At 36.7% G+C, this 15,519-nt stretch overlaps 1 protein-coding gene and 1 pseudogene across 20 annotated transcripts in view; both read left to right on the top strand.

The window, feature by feature from the left end:
- The window catches only part of NCKAP5 (NCK associated protein 5), a 909,219-nt gene that overhangs the window by 803,908 nt on the left and 89,792 nt on the right, over positions 1-15,519 (top strand). For all 20 annotated transcript variants that reach the window (XM_036235766.1, XM_036235765.1, XM_036235763.1 and 17 more), the window contains 2 exons: positions 91-268; positions 7,268-7,346. In XM_036235766.1, the coding sequence (XP_036091659.1) occupies positions 91-268; positions 7,268-7,346 (257 nt within the window). The remainder of the gene's footprint in view (positions 1-90; positions 269-7,267; positions 7,347-15,519) is intronic.
- Positions 5,367-5,485, top strand: LOC118613894 (annotated as a pseudogene).

Raw genomic sequence — 15,519 nt, forward strand, 5'->3', positions numbered from 1 at the left:
GGAGGTTACTTTAAACATTAAAGGATTGGGAAGTAGAGTGATTGAAGAAGAGCAATGTAATTTATCAGAGGAATCACTTTCTACCTGCAGAGTTGATAAGAAAGCAGCTCAACAGACAGAAAGTGGATCAAATAATGTTTCCTGCAGGAGTGTGTTAAAGGGCAGCTCCCAGGGCTCCTGTCTCACCGGCAGCTCCGTCAGTGCTCAAGGAAATCACAAGAAAAACATCAAAACCAAAGCCGATGTGGAAATACCAAAAGGCTCCCTGGTAAGTGCTCCGCCATTCCAGTTATAAACTGTGAGGTTCTGTGATGGGCTGCTTTGAATTCTTTCTACCCTTTGCTGGTGAAAATATATGTGCAAGAGATTATGGAGGAAAGAGAAAGTGAAAGCAAAAGAGAAAAAAAAAAAAGAGAAAGCTCAGTGACAACTCCAGCAGAGAGATGATGGGCAGATTGTGAACGGGCCCAGGTCCTTCCAATGACGCTGCTTTTTTAGCTCTGTTCAGAATGATGGTGCAGGCAAATGCAGCTGCTGGTGTCATCTTCAGGTTAAACCCTTGTGCTGCGAATCTGTTTTGATGATTATTTCTGTCACTTCCAGCAACACAAAAAAGGAATAAACATGATTAAAAAAAATGAAAGTGCTAAACTATTTAAGAGAATGTTGACTATTTTGATGATTTAAGCATTTTTTTTTCCTGACAGTTGTATGTACCAATTCATCCTATCCAAACAAAAGGTATTCTGACTAAGAAATCCTTTTTGGAACTTGACTCGTTTAGTCTTTTTAGCATTTAGTCTTTTAACTGAGAGGTCTGGAACTAAAAAAAAAAAAAAAAAATAGTAAAGGGGCATTGTTAGATTTCCTCAGGGTATGCTAGTTTCAAATAATATTTTTATTTTAAAATTACCTTAAGCTGCGCTTACTCTCGTTATATTCTTGTTCTCGCATCAATTGGTTCAATGATGTTTTGTTACTCTTTGTAAATTTTAAAGCACTTAAGCCAAAAATGAAAATTCTCTTGCAGAATTATTGTATCCATACAAATTTATACTCTTATTAAAAAGATTGTAAAATATAGTACATGCTACCATTTTGTTAGGGAGAACTTAAAGTATGAAGTAGTTACACATTTTTTCCTAGAGTAGTTCAAAAATGAAAGAGGTTTGAGAAGTAATCACAATTGGCATTCTTAGTTATTAATTATTAGTAATTACTTATTGATGTTTAGGTTCCTTAGATTTTTACAGACATACTTTAATTTGAGGCAAATGCACATTTAACATTCTTTTCAAATAGCTCTTGACTCTGAAGAGCTATAAGGCCATTTTTTCAAGCTCTGAAATCATATATAGACTATGTTCTTTGCAAAAGTTTTTCTTACCCCCCCCCCCATTTTTACTCTTAGCTTCTATTGATGTCATCCCTTCTTTGAAAACATGGACATGTTCCTTGTATTATAAGACCACAAATTATAAGCATATCTAAGGCTGCCCTTGTAGTGTCACTGAAAGGAAAGAGAAAGAATGAACATGTAGAAATGTGCAATATGCCAGAAATTCAATCCAAACGATCTAAAACTTTGATAGCCTGGCAGAGCCCCTTATCAGACACACTCAATTTAACTGTGCCCCATTTAATATAGTTCTGACAGCTGAGGGTATATCTTCACTGTACAGAAGTAACAAAAAAACAAAAAAGACCCTCTGTTTGGCTTTTGCAATTTCATTTTTACTTTCTTATTGCTTCCTAATGCTAAAGTAATTTGCCATGCTTTTCCTCTCTCATCTGCCATCTTTCACAGTGTAGTAATAAGCATCCTTTGGTTCTTCCAGAATATCTGCAAGAAACAGTCTTATTATTTTCTGTGAAGTACAAAGATTCCCTAACCACCCCAAATATACATAATCAATAGGAATATGCTAATTTTTCTAGTTAGCTGTAAGAGAAAATTAGTCGTGCTGGGGAGCTTTTCCATACAGAGAAATATTATTAACCTTGATAATTGACCAGCTGGTCATTTTTTTTTAAATGTAAAATGCAATGTTTTTTATTTTATCTCCATAATCATCAATGTACTTGGGGCTAAAATTATGAATTTTAGGAAGGACATCGCCATAGTCTCCTTTGGGACTAGTACAAGAATAGCAGTGAAAACCTATTTCTTATATGTTATCAGCCTATCAGGAAGGAGATTAGATTTAAAATAAGATGTATTCTAATACCACAGCACATCGATGTGAATACCCACGAACCTTTTAAAATTCAGAGTTTAAGGGAATTTTCCTCCACTAGGGCTCAAGGTAAATTTGCTATCTGCTTATTTTAAAGTTTGTTGCAAAAAAAAATTATTCTCATAGTAGTTATTTTGGATGGAAGCAGTAGCTGCATAGAATGCATTACATATCACACTTTTGTTTCTAAATAAAACCCCAGTTCAAAAACTTTATAATATATCACCATCCTAAGACTATATTTAGTTATGAGGGTCCTAAGGCATTATAATTATTTTAATCTACAATGATAATTTAGGGGGATTATTTCCATACATATAACAAATTCATCTATGTAGCAGACCTCCATTTGGTTTGCTAGTAACTGCATATCCATTTTCAGGATTGCTAGATACATTCTAAAATATGTGTAAAACTCCCATTAATGCTTTGTTGAATTAAATCTTTTTCTCTTTCCAGAACCTTAATTACAGGCTTATGTCCCCATTTATTCCATCATTTACAGACCACTTAGCTCTAATTTTTTGTAATTTAGACAAGGCCATGTTACTTTGTACTTTTATTCAAATTATGTAAAATCATTATAAGAGGGAAAAGGCATCTCCAGGAAGGATTGTATCAGTATTAAGTAAATAAGTCAGAAACAAATGTACTCTGCTTGCTACATGTTGTCCTTCCTTCCTGTGGATTTAGATAATTTTCAGAAATGAGAAGTCTGAAAGGAAGAGAGCTCCGGGCTCCTATTTAACTGTCAGTTGGACAAAATAAAAATCATTAACAAAATTAACAAGATCACATACATTCATCATGCAGTGGAAAAAGATGGCCATTTTAATATGGGTATTTTAATTTAAATTATGAGTATTCGCTTCACCCAGTGTCACACAGTCTGAAAAAAAAAATCACATATGCTAATAAAAAAGCATCAAATTTTACCCCATTAAAATGGTACGGTGGTGATAAAATAGCATAAAATAGTACAATAATTACACAAATTATCATCTTATTAAGTTCTGTAAAATGTTATAATTTCAACATTCTTAACTGAACAATTCTGTTCTAAATGCCATTTTGATGCTAATAAGAAGCATGCATATTTGCCCTCCTCTTGCAAAGCTTTCTAAATGATTAACTTTTCTAAAGGTAACACCCTCCGAGAGTTCTGCGCCAGAGATCATTTCCTGTCTCACCTAGGTTCATTGTGTTCTTTTCCTTTTCAATGAGCTTTAATATCCAAATGTCCTTTTCTTGGGAAACAATTAGTATTAGGGTGATTCAGAGAAGAAATACAAGCAGACTTTCAAATGAAGGGCATCCCTGAATATTGGGTTTAAGTCTGAAATTATGTATGTATACTGGTCAGTGGTAAATTATTTTCTCACCTTTTCCTCCTGTGGCCTTTGTAAGCTCATTCCTCCTTGCATTTTTAATGGTAGGGGTTAACAGAAAATAATGGGTACAGTGACATTGAATGGTTAACTGTTGGAGAGACAAGTACTTGGTACAGTTCTTAACTATAACCTCAGAGCCTGGCAGATAGGTAAGCAGTATTTGAAGTACACTCGAAAAGTAGACAAGAGCTGGAAATGCACCATTAGAAGATGCCCAAAATACTGAAAACAAATTTAAACCCAAAATAGGCCATGATTATTGCCTGTGAGTCACTTGCTACTTCTTACCAAACAGGATATTACTGACTGATTTGTATGTGTTCCTGGTAGAGCAATGGATGAGAAAATTCTAAATCTTTAACCACCATCCTTTGCTGAGCCAGTCTTCTTGGTTTTGGACCACTCCCATCTTTGAAATGCTTTGCCATGTGAAGATTGTCCCACTCGTGTCTATCTTTGGCAAATTCTTGATCTTAAGTCAGCAGCCCCTTAACCCCAGGAAGCTTCCCACAACCTCTTACAAATTCTCAGCCACTGTGTGTTCAAAAAATAAAAATTAATGTTAATTTTGGCTTACAGAAAATTTAATTAGCAAGGGGAATCCACTGCCAACATAAAGTATGCCTCTAATTTCCATAGGCAAATGGATTTTTAAAAAAATTATTCGCCATTGTGCATTGAAATCTATTCATACAGATAATTAAAGCTGACAAGTATGCCATCCTAAGACACTCCCCCATTTTACATTCTTCTGCTGGTTTTTCATCTGTCTCTTCCAAATTCAAAATTCCCCCTCATGGGTTATCTGCTCCTCATGGGGCATTAGCCTAGGAGAGCTGAAAGAACTAGGATCTTATCTTCAAGCCCAGTGCCACTGATAAATCCACAGAGACCACATTTAGAATTTGCTGTTAAGCACATAAAACCCTAGAAAGGTTCTGATAAGGGGTTGACAGGTAGGACTGCATGATAGCTTTTGTTTTCTTTCTGAAATGTGATACTTGAAGAAAGATGAAAGTTAAGTCCTACATAAAAGTTAGGGAAGAAGTAGGGAAGTGAAGCAGGGCAGTTACACACACGGTGCAAATTTTTGCTACTTTTAAATAAAAATATTGTCGAATATTGTCTACCTATCTGCCAGACACTAAGAAAAATATAGTAATTCTTAAGGTGGTCTGGAAAGGATAACTACAACAATATTGCACACCCTGAAATTTTTAATTACAGCAATGAATAGGGCTCAGGAGAGTCCACTCTAACACTGAAAACCTGTATGCCCTTGAACAGATCGCTGACCCCTCTCTGAGCTGCTTTCTTCTTATCTATAAAATGAGACTCTTATTCTAATTGTTAGATTCTTTAGTTTAGAATTTCAAAGGCTGATGGAGATAATTCGCCCACATTCCAGCAGGTAACTTTAGAAAAACCTAAAGGAAACACTATTTTACATAATAGGTGGAGGAAAATACGGAACATATTGCCATAAGAGCTGGTACAGGCTGATAATATAAATAAGTTTCCTCGATGTTTCATTAAATGAGGATAGAAGGTTTTTTGTTGAATTGTTAATGGAAAGTAAGGTGTTTGGGGGAATCGCTTCCTCAGTGAGTCTTCTGGTAGCCTTTTCACAAACTGATTACTGAGTTAGGTAAACCTGGGAATGCATATCAGCAACATGTTAGCCTTGCTGATGCTCACAGCACTTTTCCTCTCTGCCATTAATAAATGTGCACCACTAGTCTACAGCCATGCTACCCTTAACAAGCCCAATCCTGTCTGGTCTCAGAAACTAAGGAGGGTCGGGCCTGGTTAGTACTTGGATGGGAGACCACCTAGGAAGACCAGGTGCTGTAGGTGTAAAAAATTTAAAAATAAGGGATTGTAAACTGACAAGGTTCTTGTAATCTGTGAGGTCAACCAAGGGTTGCCTTGCCTAATAAACTAGATAGATAGATAGATAGATAGATAGATAGATAGATAGATAGATAAATGTATGTATGTGCACTACTAGAAACAGAGCTTGTTGATGAAGCCTTTTTCCCTCATCCCCTAATCTTCCTCTGGAGATGCTGACAAAAAGGGGAGTGCCTGTAGAACAGAAGGCTAATGGGAAAGAAAGTGATGAAACATGGCCTCTGAATATTCAACCTTTAATAATCACTTCTTGTGAGGTTAGGTAGTCATCCACATACTCTCTTGAGTTTGCCATCTTCTGGCTATCAGCATGTACAGAGTACACACCATTTACATTCTAATATTAGAACCGCAGTCATAAAATATAAATAATTGGTCTTATTCCATTAAATATGAAAAATAGGAGGTAAAGAGTAAAAAGCTAAATCTAGCTCAAGGTCAGTGTGCAACCATATGACTTTCTACTTTGTGAATATAAAAGAAGGGTTTCTTAGCATTCAACTTGAGCCCCTGAGCAAATCTAACAACCTCTAATGTTTGTGCCTAAGTAGAACCCCCATTGCATTCGTTACATAGCTTTCCTTATTATTATTGGCTGCCCTGGTGACTGGCTGGGATGTATTCTTAAAAAGCTATTGAAGGTCATTCTTCCAAGGACTATAAACAGTCTTGATAGTGAGGCCAAGTCTACGCTGACAAAGTCAAACAGAAATTTGAAAATAACAAAGTGCCTCCAAATAAACATAAATCTCAAGCTAGATTTGCTGTGTGTAAATCCCAGTTCTACCACTTATACAATTACTTATCTTGTCTGTTTCTCCAGGGTCCTTACCTCTAAAATGGAGCTAACAATAGTACCTACTTCCTAGCATTGTTGTGAGGATTATGAGAACATAGGTATGAAGGACTTAGACAGCACCTGCTACACAGTACTTATATGTTTTATGTTTTTATCATTATTGACATCGTTGATGATATTATTACTGCTGGTGTTACTAGACTGGGAAGTAGCAGGCCTGGGCTTTACTTCTGGTACTGCCACTTACAATACATTTAAGGAAACTTTCTGGATCTCCAGATTGTCGTTTGTAAAATATTATAATGTTCTTAGATACTCTCTAGAGTTTTATTTGATTCTGTGCCATTCAGCTTCTGGATATTCCAGCTGAAATATAAGGGAAATGTTTTTGACCTGAAAATCTAGATAAATGTGTCATTGGTCTAGTTCATTGAGCACATATCATAGTCTCTTCGTGTTTCATTATAGAAAGAACCAAAAAAATCATTTTCTTAGAGAGTTATATTCTAGGAAAGGGTCAGGAAATCTGAATATATTTCTTTGTTCTTACTAAAATAACATAGTGGAAGTCACTGAGTCTGGGAAAATTATATTTCCTTAGAAATAATGGCTCTGCATTATTGACTTTATTAAGTATTAAAAACCAAAGCTGTTATCTCCAAAATCTTATATAGAATCAGGTGCCCTATAAATCCTCATTTCCAGAGCTGTAGTTATATTTCAGAAAATATGCTCTTACAATTAAAACATGTAATTAAAGCTTGTAGTAAAGCCAAGAGATAGAGTGAGGAAAAGTGGATTGAAGAAAATATATTCATATATGTATACAAACACACATGTTATAGAATATACCATTATTCTGAGTATGGCAAAAGATGTATTTAATATAATAAAGAAGAACTTACAATAATTTTTTGTGGCTGCAGGTAAAAGAGACAAATGAAAACCTACAAGAGGATGAAGAAGATACAATTGTGGATTCTGCATTTCAGAGCCACATCATAGGTAAGAATTCATGTCTTGATACATGTTCAGCTGAGATATTTCCTACATGTGACCTTCTTTTGGACACGGTATCTTCCTGAAGACCATGTCTTATGCCTCCCGCTGTCAGGATTGTGTCTTATCTTCTCATACGTGATTCCCTCTATCTTCTTAAACGTTGGAAGCTACCAGAAAATAAGTGAGTCAAAGTAGAACCGATGGAGAAAGCATGGGTGCTTGCAAAGAAGTGCAATGCAGACTGATGAGGAGTACTTATCAATATAAAATGAAAATACTGAGTGTAAGTAAGTTTCCTCTGAGGAGAAAATCAACTGAATTGATCCAGTTTCTATAGCAATTATATCAAGAAGCACCCTGTGTAACTACTATTTGTTAGAAATGTGGGTGGAGTGGTGGCTTTTTAAAAATTTTTTAAATTAAATATTCTTTTACACAAAGAACCAAAGAGATTAAGTACATACAGCTTGCCAAAAATCTTCAACTCATTTTCTTTATTATTTCTGTTACAACCTGATTATAGATAGCCCTGTCTCTGAAATAAGTTTGGCTTGTCAGCTATTTCTTAAAATTGTGTATAACCCTAGACTGAAGAAACTCAGGTTCCCAACCAAAGGGCTTTATTGACCTGTTTTCAGCAGTGAGGAGGTAACTGGTGATGGAGTAGCTGTCTGTGACCATGATCCTTGTCAGGAGATAGAAGAGGCGATAACTTTAACAGCTGTGGGCCACCTTGGACACTTGCAGAAGTTGGTCCTCGGGCTCTAAAAGAGGCTATGAATGGAAGCACACCAATTATGTAGCTGTACGAAGACACTAAGGCATGATGGAATCATTTCTTCAAATCCTACTTGGGTGTAGTAGAGTGTAATGAGCTCCAGGTTCTAGGACATGACAGTCCTCACAGATTTCTGGTTTATGGTATAGTCAGTATCCACTGCTCTTGGTTGGGCACTTTCATTGGAAGACGATTAGCTACCAACTCTCAGCATCTCACTGCTCTTAACGTCACATCAGTTCACTTTGTGGCTGATTTTCTAGCATACCCAGCAGTCTTCCAAAAACCTATAATTTATAGTTTATCTCAGAGAGTTATTGTGCCCCCACAGCTTAATGAGACTGGCACACCGTTATTAGTCTTTTCATTTGTAATTGGGAATACAAAAATCTTGACAAACAGCTGAATGAGTGTAGTCTGAATGAGATTATTATTCCAAAAAGACATCCTTTATTATAGTTGTCAATGCAAAATGCTTAAATTGGTATCAGTTCTGCATAGTTAGCTAAATGCAAGTTAAATATTGTTTAACAGCCTTCAAATATGACACTGTAAAACCCCCACTGAGTCATCATTTTTCCATAATGAGGTATTCTTGGGCCTGTAAGATAATATATATTAACTTAGAGGCTGAGTTTTCTTCAAGAGAACTACAATAATCTAAGTGTTTTTGATAGACTAGCAATTCTTTAGATCTGTGTTGTTCCACATGGTAGCCAGTAGCTACATGTGACCATTTTAGTTTCAATTTAAATTAATTAAAACTACATAAAATTAAAACTTCATCTCTTTAATTGCACTAGCCACATTTTAGAGTTCAATGGCCACATATTCTGTATCATCTGTATGAACAGTTCTATCATCACACAAGTTCTTTTTGAAAGTGCTGCATTAGATTACTCTCCTGAAAGTAAATTTCTATCATTTTTATGACAGAGAACTAACTTGGTCTTTAAATAATTGTAGACTAACCCCCTCGAACTGTTGGAGAACTATATTAATAAGCTACTGTTAGCTGCAGGTGACAGTAACAACAAAACTGATTTGCCATTACTAAAGTAATAAAATTATTTAATCATCTTACATAATTAAAAGTCTGGAAGAAGGCAACATGAAAGATGTGTAGCCATTTAGCAGTGTTTTCAAAAGCCTTGGCTTTTTTTTATCGTCTTCAAATTTGTTGCCTCTGATTTCAAGTTGATTCCTGCTACTCCAGGCATTCCATCCACATTCAAGGCTCTAAGAATAAGGAAGAGTAAAAAGTCTTTCCATGCCTCTCCCAACCTGCCACACCCTCCAGTTTAGGTCATTGGTGAAAAATGGATCACAAGGGCATCCCTTTCGAGACTGAATGAGACTCAACAAGTAAAGTGGTTACTTATTTTTATTCCACAAGAAGAACTGAGATATACTTTTAGCGCCATGACAATCCCAATGTTCCTCATTTTGTCTAGACTCTGTTGTCACATACCCTCACAATATTCTATAACCATAGAATATTTCCAATCACAGTAACTGAGAAAATTTAAATATGTTCTTCTAACCAAATATCAGCTAATGTCTTTGACAAAGAAGAACGTCAGAAAATTTGTGAATCTAAATGGTCGCATTGTTATGGTTTAAGGATAATCATATTGTTTTAATCAAAAATGTATTAGTTGATTGTAAGAAAAGATATGTGAATTAAATCTGCTCTATATTGAAATTCAAGATTCATGAATTAAGTACAAATAATACAGACTGTTTTCTTTTAATTGCCCGAATAAATGTCAGAATTCCATGTTAATGTGCAAATGACTAGCCTGGTCTGATAGAAGTATTAACACAAATGATCACGACCACCATATTTCTAATTGTTCTTTCCTATTAATTAACTATTATAAAAGATTCACCTTATATATTATACTAATTATTAATAGGACTAAATGATCAGTAAGAATTCAAATAACATCGTCTCATATTAAAAATACCAGCCAGTGATAGCATCAAAAATAATCCCCAAACTGAAGGCAGAGGATTTGGAAATACCTGTAAAGAGGAGAAAATGTCTTTTGAGGAATTTATGGAAAAAGCCAAACAGAACTGAATGATATACAAGAAGACAAGGATGCATAGCAGATTTGTGAGGTGAAGGACACATCTTATTTTTTCTAAATCTCAAAAGTTGCAAAGAACAGTAGGCAATTATCCCAGTGTGCCATGGCTGACTGAAATCTGTTTACCATCCCCCACTGGCTAGGTAGAAGCTCCTGCTTTCTTCTGAAGGAACCTCTGGCCACTATTGCCAGAGGAGAGCATAACAGGGAACATGGTCTGGCCTTGAAATTCTAGCTTTCTTTGGCTAGTTTTGTGAAGTTGTCTTGGTGCTCTCCCTAACCCCACACCTCAGGAACCTCCTCTGGTATCCTCCTTTCCTCCTCAGTGGCCTTTAGCTAGGAGCTAAAGTATTATGCTGGAAGGTAATAGGTGCTCAATAAGTACCCAGCTTTGACTTACTTAACAGACCATACACAAGTTTGTTTCCATTTTCCCAGGATGTTCCATTTCCTTATCCTGTGTCTTTTAGACTTTAGGTAGCTAATCTGGTAAACTAAGTCATGTCAGTGGAATCATGGATTAATCAGGTACCTTTTCATGTCACATATTTGTGTTATAACCGTGATTAAAGAAAAGTTTTACCTCTGGTTAAGAGGAACTCTTGACATCTACAGTTTCAGGCATTCAGATCACTGGTTTGAGCAAATTATAGGGCAAGAAAGAAAGGACAGGAATCAGCCCTACTTTAGACAATGAACAGCACAAGAGGCACTATCAGGAGGAAAAGTTACTTGTCATACTTTGGAGAAATGGCCTGCCCGAAGGCTAAAAAGTGAGACAAAGCCTTGCTGAGCCAAATAGAGAAGACTTGGATCACCAGGGACAATGGCCATTTTACCTCTGTAACACATAGACCTTGTCCTTGTAAACTTGTTCTTGTAGACTGCCCAGTCTGGAGTTTGGTAGAGACAGAAGGGATCAAAGAGCCATGTAATGGTAGCTATAACTGTCAAAGAATCTGTACACTAGATTCCGATGAAGGTCAGCAAATGCAGCAGCTTCTTCACCCAGCAGAAGAGGGAAGGCCTGGACTAATATCAAATATGTGTGGCTATGATTCTTCAGGAGAAAAGGGAAGGTCTCCAGACTCTTGAATCAAGTACCTTAGTTATATAAAGAATAAGAACCAGGACCTAGATGCTTATCTCATCTGAACAGAAGAACTCTGCAACTTAATTTATTGTGTTCAAGCCCTAATACTACATGACCATTAATTGTTATTCATATATGGATTATATAGTTTGGGTTATCCAGACTTCAATTGCTTTTATATCCAAGACTAGATTCCCTGTTAGTGCCAGTAGCATTAGGATAGATGGAAGTGAAAGAATTCCCAAAGTTCAGTGGTTTAAATAAGAATAGAAATTACTTGCTGTCACAGATGACAGTCCAGAGGGAGGTGGTGCAGGCCGATAGGACAAGTCAGGCTCCTTTTATCTTTTCCCTCTGCCTCACATGCTTTCAGTTCTCAAGGTCACTTATGTTCCAAAATGGCTGTTGAGAAACCTTGTTTTACATCCACTTTTCAATCAGCAGAAAGGAAGAAGGGATGAGGAAGGATTTGGTCTACCCCTTTAAGAACTCTTCCGGGAAGTTGACCCATCCCCTCTGCTAATAGCCAGTACTTAGCCACATTGGATGAAAAACATCAGGCTATACATATGTCTAACAAAATAAAATGGAAGTTCTCTTAACTCTGGAAGAAAGGGAGAATGGATATTAGTGAATACATAGGAAACTCAGTCTGCTGCCTGCCCTCTGCCAAGGTTATCTCCCTGGTAAGAACTCAGATTTTTACTGTCATTTATGAAAGCCATAGGAAAAAATCTTAGAGAGCTATTGGAGAAGATATAATTAATTTTAATGATTTATGCTTAGTTTTTGTTTTGCATAATCTGAACTAGCACTCACTTCTCTCTATTTTATAGTTAATCTTGAGTAACTTTTTGAGAAAAATGTACTAAACTTGAATTAGTTTACCAACACTATATTTATGAATAAATATATAATTGATCACCCACAAAGTACATAGAGGTTCAATAAATCTGTGGAATATAGTGCATCTAGAATTTTTCTTTCTCTAAAATCAAAACAAATAGGACAGCAGGGCTTCCAGTACTGTAGCTGCCAATCAATTAAAGTCCTTGATAATTAGCTGTCTTATTTGAAGAATATTACTAATTTTCCCTACTGTGAAAATTTGAAAAAAAAGTTTAGAAATTCAACGTAGCAGGATTGACATTTATATTAAAAATGAAATTATAGCATATCTCACAAAGTTGACCAAACTTTTACAGCTCTTTGAGTGGAAGTTTATTTGAGTCAAATGTCACATTTTGGATAGTGTGCAGACATATTTAGGCTTAATTGTAGGAAGAGTGAACGATTTATGATCAAAACAAAAGTGAGTGGAAAGTACAAATGTTCTCAATAACAACTCAGATGGATAATGTTCTGTTGACAACTAACAGACCAGCGCCAAACTGGAAACTACTTAGATAATAATGGCTATGGATGAGGAATAGGGTAGAGTGGTTTTACATAATTTGGATTGCATATAAATACTTCCCAGGGTGATGATTTCTACATTTCCCAACATACAAAGTGACATCTAAGTGGTAAAATAGAGTAATAACTTGGGCAAGGAAATTCCCACCATGGCTGCACTGAGTTCACCCATTTAAAAGGGCAAGTGAGAAACTCCAAAAGGAGAGTTTTGCATGGTGGCAGCCTTAAATGTAAACTCTGCCTGTTAGAAAGATAGAATCATGGAAACAGGATGACGTGCTTTCTTCTGACCAAAGACTGAAAATAGTTATGTTAATTTCTCTTCATTGAGTATCCACTCTGTACTAATCCCTATGCTTCGAACATTCTGCATCATTGTCCTTGTTTCTCATTTCTTTGTGGCTGATTCTCTGTTTTTACCATCTATCGACTTGTTCCTTAGAGGGCTTTCCTCTACCGGAGATAGTCTTGAGATAAGTCTTTAGTGGAGATTTCTATATTTTTGAGCATATTGAATCCTAGTGTATGACTTCCCTCCTCTGATTTTTCACTAGAAGAATAGAGAATTGTAAACTTACAAAGTTAAAAGTATGGCTGTTTTACTCCTATTAAATATTTGCACCTATAGATTGTACCAGGGAGCTGAATTCTATTTAGTTCAACAAGCCTACATAGAGCATATTCAAAAAGCCATGTCCTGTGTTAGATGCTAGGGATATAGAGATGAATAAGACACAGTACCTGCACTTTATGAACTTTATCTAGTAGGGAGACAGAGAAGCAAACAGATAATTCTTATATGATGTGATCACAGATGAGATAGAGGTATGCTCTGCATACACATGAGTGCACAGAGCAAGGTGTGGAGCCAAGCTTTAGTGAAACCAGAAATGTTAGTTTTCCTCTGTAAGGAAAAGACAAGAGTGAAAGAATAAAATATTGACTTTTAAGAACATTTACCATTTATATCAATGATTTCCAAACTTCTCTGCATATCAGAATGACCTGGAAATCTTCTAAAAATGTATAATAAGTCACAAGGTCTAGGGGTGGGAACCAGCCATCTGCATTTTTATAAAGATCCTCAGGTGATTCTAATGTGGGGCAAAGTTTGGGAACCACTGTCCTAAGGGGTAGGATTCATCAGCAAAGAGAAAAGAGATGTCTTTCAACTCAAGGGAAACAGCATGAGCAAAAGCCTGAAGATAAGAATATGGCACACTGTAGGGAGGCGAATCAGTGAGAGACTAGCTCGGCGAGGGTAGATTTTGAGGATAAAGTACAGATAGAGCTGTATTTGTAGAATGAAACCAGATTATATAAACCTTAAAAGCCAAGCTTAGATGTTTGAACTTTTTCCTACCAATAATAAATAGACTGTGGAGATTTTTAAAAGAAGTCCAACATGATAGAAGTAGCCATCCAATCACTATGTTGCTCACAGTCAGACTTTTAAAGTAAAACCCACTTTCATTTTCTGTCCCGTAGCCTTGGACCAACCAAACACACTGTCACCGTGTTTCCTCATCAGTGGTTTGCTTCGATCGAGTATTGTATTTATGTAAAAGGATGGACAGCCAGGAATATTTAAGGGTACCAAAGGGCTCCCTGCCCCTAAAAGATTCCTCCTGGCAGTCTACAAGGATGCAGCTGAATTTCCTACCCATTGGTAACTTTTTTGGTTGAGAGTTCTCAAGTCACTTGTCATAATACAGACAGTCTCTGGAAAAGGCACACATTGTGTGTCACTGACTAATAGCAGCAGTGCATTTGTCAAGTTAACACTAACAAGACCCTAAAGGAATGAGCCATGAGCCTGGTACATTGTCCCGACAGCGAAGTGAAAAGCACGAGAAGGAGTGTTTTGTTTCTTAGAAAAGTAAGGGTTGTGTTCCTCAGTTGCCAAGAGCAGAGGCAGACAGAAACCCCTCGGGATGGTATAAATTAACCCAGGGGCTGGAAGGGGAAAGGGCCCTCTGGTAATAGGTGAACTCATTAGAAACCAAAGTTTTGCTTTTTTTCCCAAAGCCAATTGCTCAAAATACCAGGTTGGGTAGTCCGAAATAGCTATGCAGAGACCTCTTTTTGTACCATTCCCTCATTTTCCCAAGGGGCAGTTAATTCACTTTAAGTGCAAGAACGTATGTGTGACTTATTGCGTAGTCATAATCAATCGGTAGGGGTCAAAACAATGACCCCCAGAAAGCTGAGTGCCTCAGAGTCTGAACCAAAAAGCTGCCCGATGTGACAAAAAATTCCAAAACAAGTAAGGCATACTATACTAATATCTACTCTTCATTAAGAGCTTTCTCTATGCTAGGCACTGGCCAAAATATTTATGTGTATTGTCTTTTTTTATCCTCACATCAACCCTGCAAGTTAAATACCTTAATCACCCTTTGCAGATGAGGAAAAAGATGCCCTGAAAGGGATATGCTTTGCCTAGCAATGTGGCAAGTATGGAGGAGAGCCAGCATTCAAACCCAGCTCAATCCATAGCTGAGAAGTAAAGTTAAATGAACATTCAAGAATGCTTAATGATAACTGGGTACTTTTTTAGTCACTTTGCAGGCACGAGGAAACCAAGGATCCCTTCAGTAGATGGCTTGGCCAGAGGTTGCAAACTCAAATAAGCCCCGAGTCAATGGGTGAGACAGGCCAGACTTGATGTGCACATGCATATATTATATGAGTGATAGGAGTTTTAAGGTATTGAGAGAACATGACCCATCCTAGGGGAACAGCTACTCGCCTGTTTCAGATGTCACTATAGAAGAAGGCTAGCCAAGTCTT

The sequence above is a fragment of the Rousettus aegyptiacus genome, unplaced genomic scaffold, assembly GCF_014176215.1.
Source record: "Rousettus aegyptiacus isolate mRouAeg1 unplaced genomic scaffold, mRouAeg1.p scaffold_m13_p_2, whole genome shotgun sequence".
Lineage (NCBI taxonomy): Eukaryota > Metazoa > Chordata > Mammalia > Chiroptera > Pteropodidae > Rousettus > Rousettus aegyptiacus.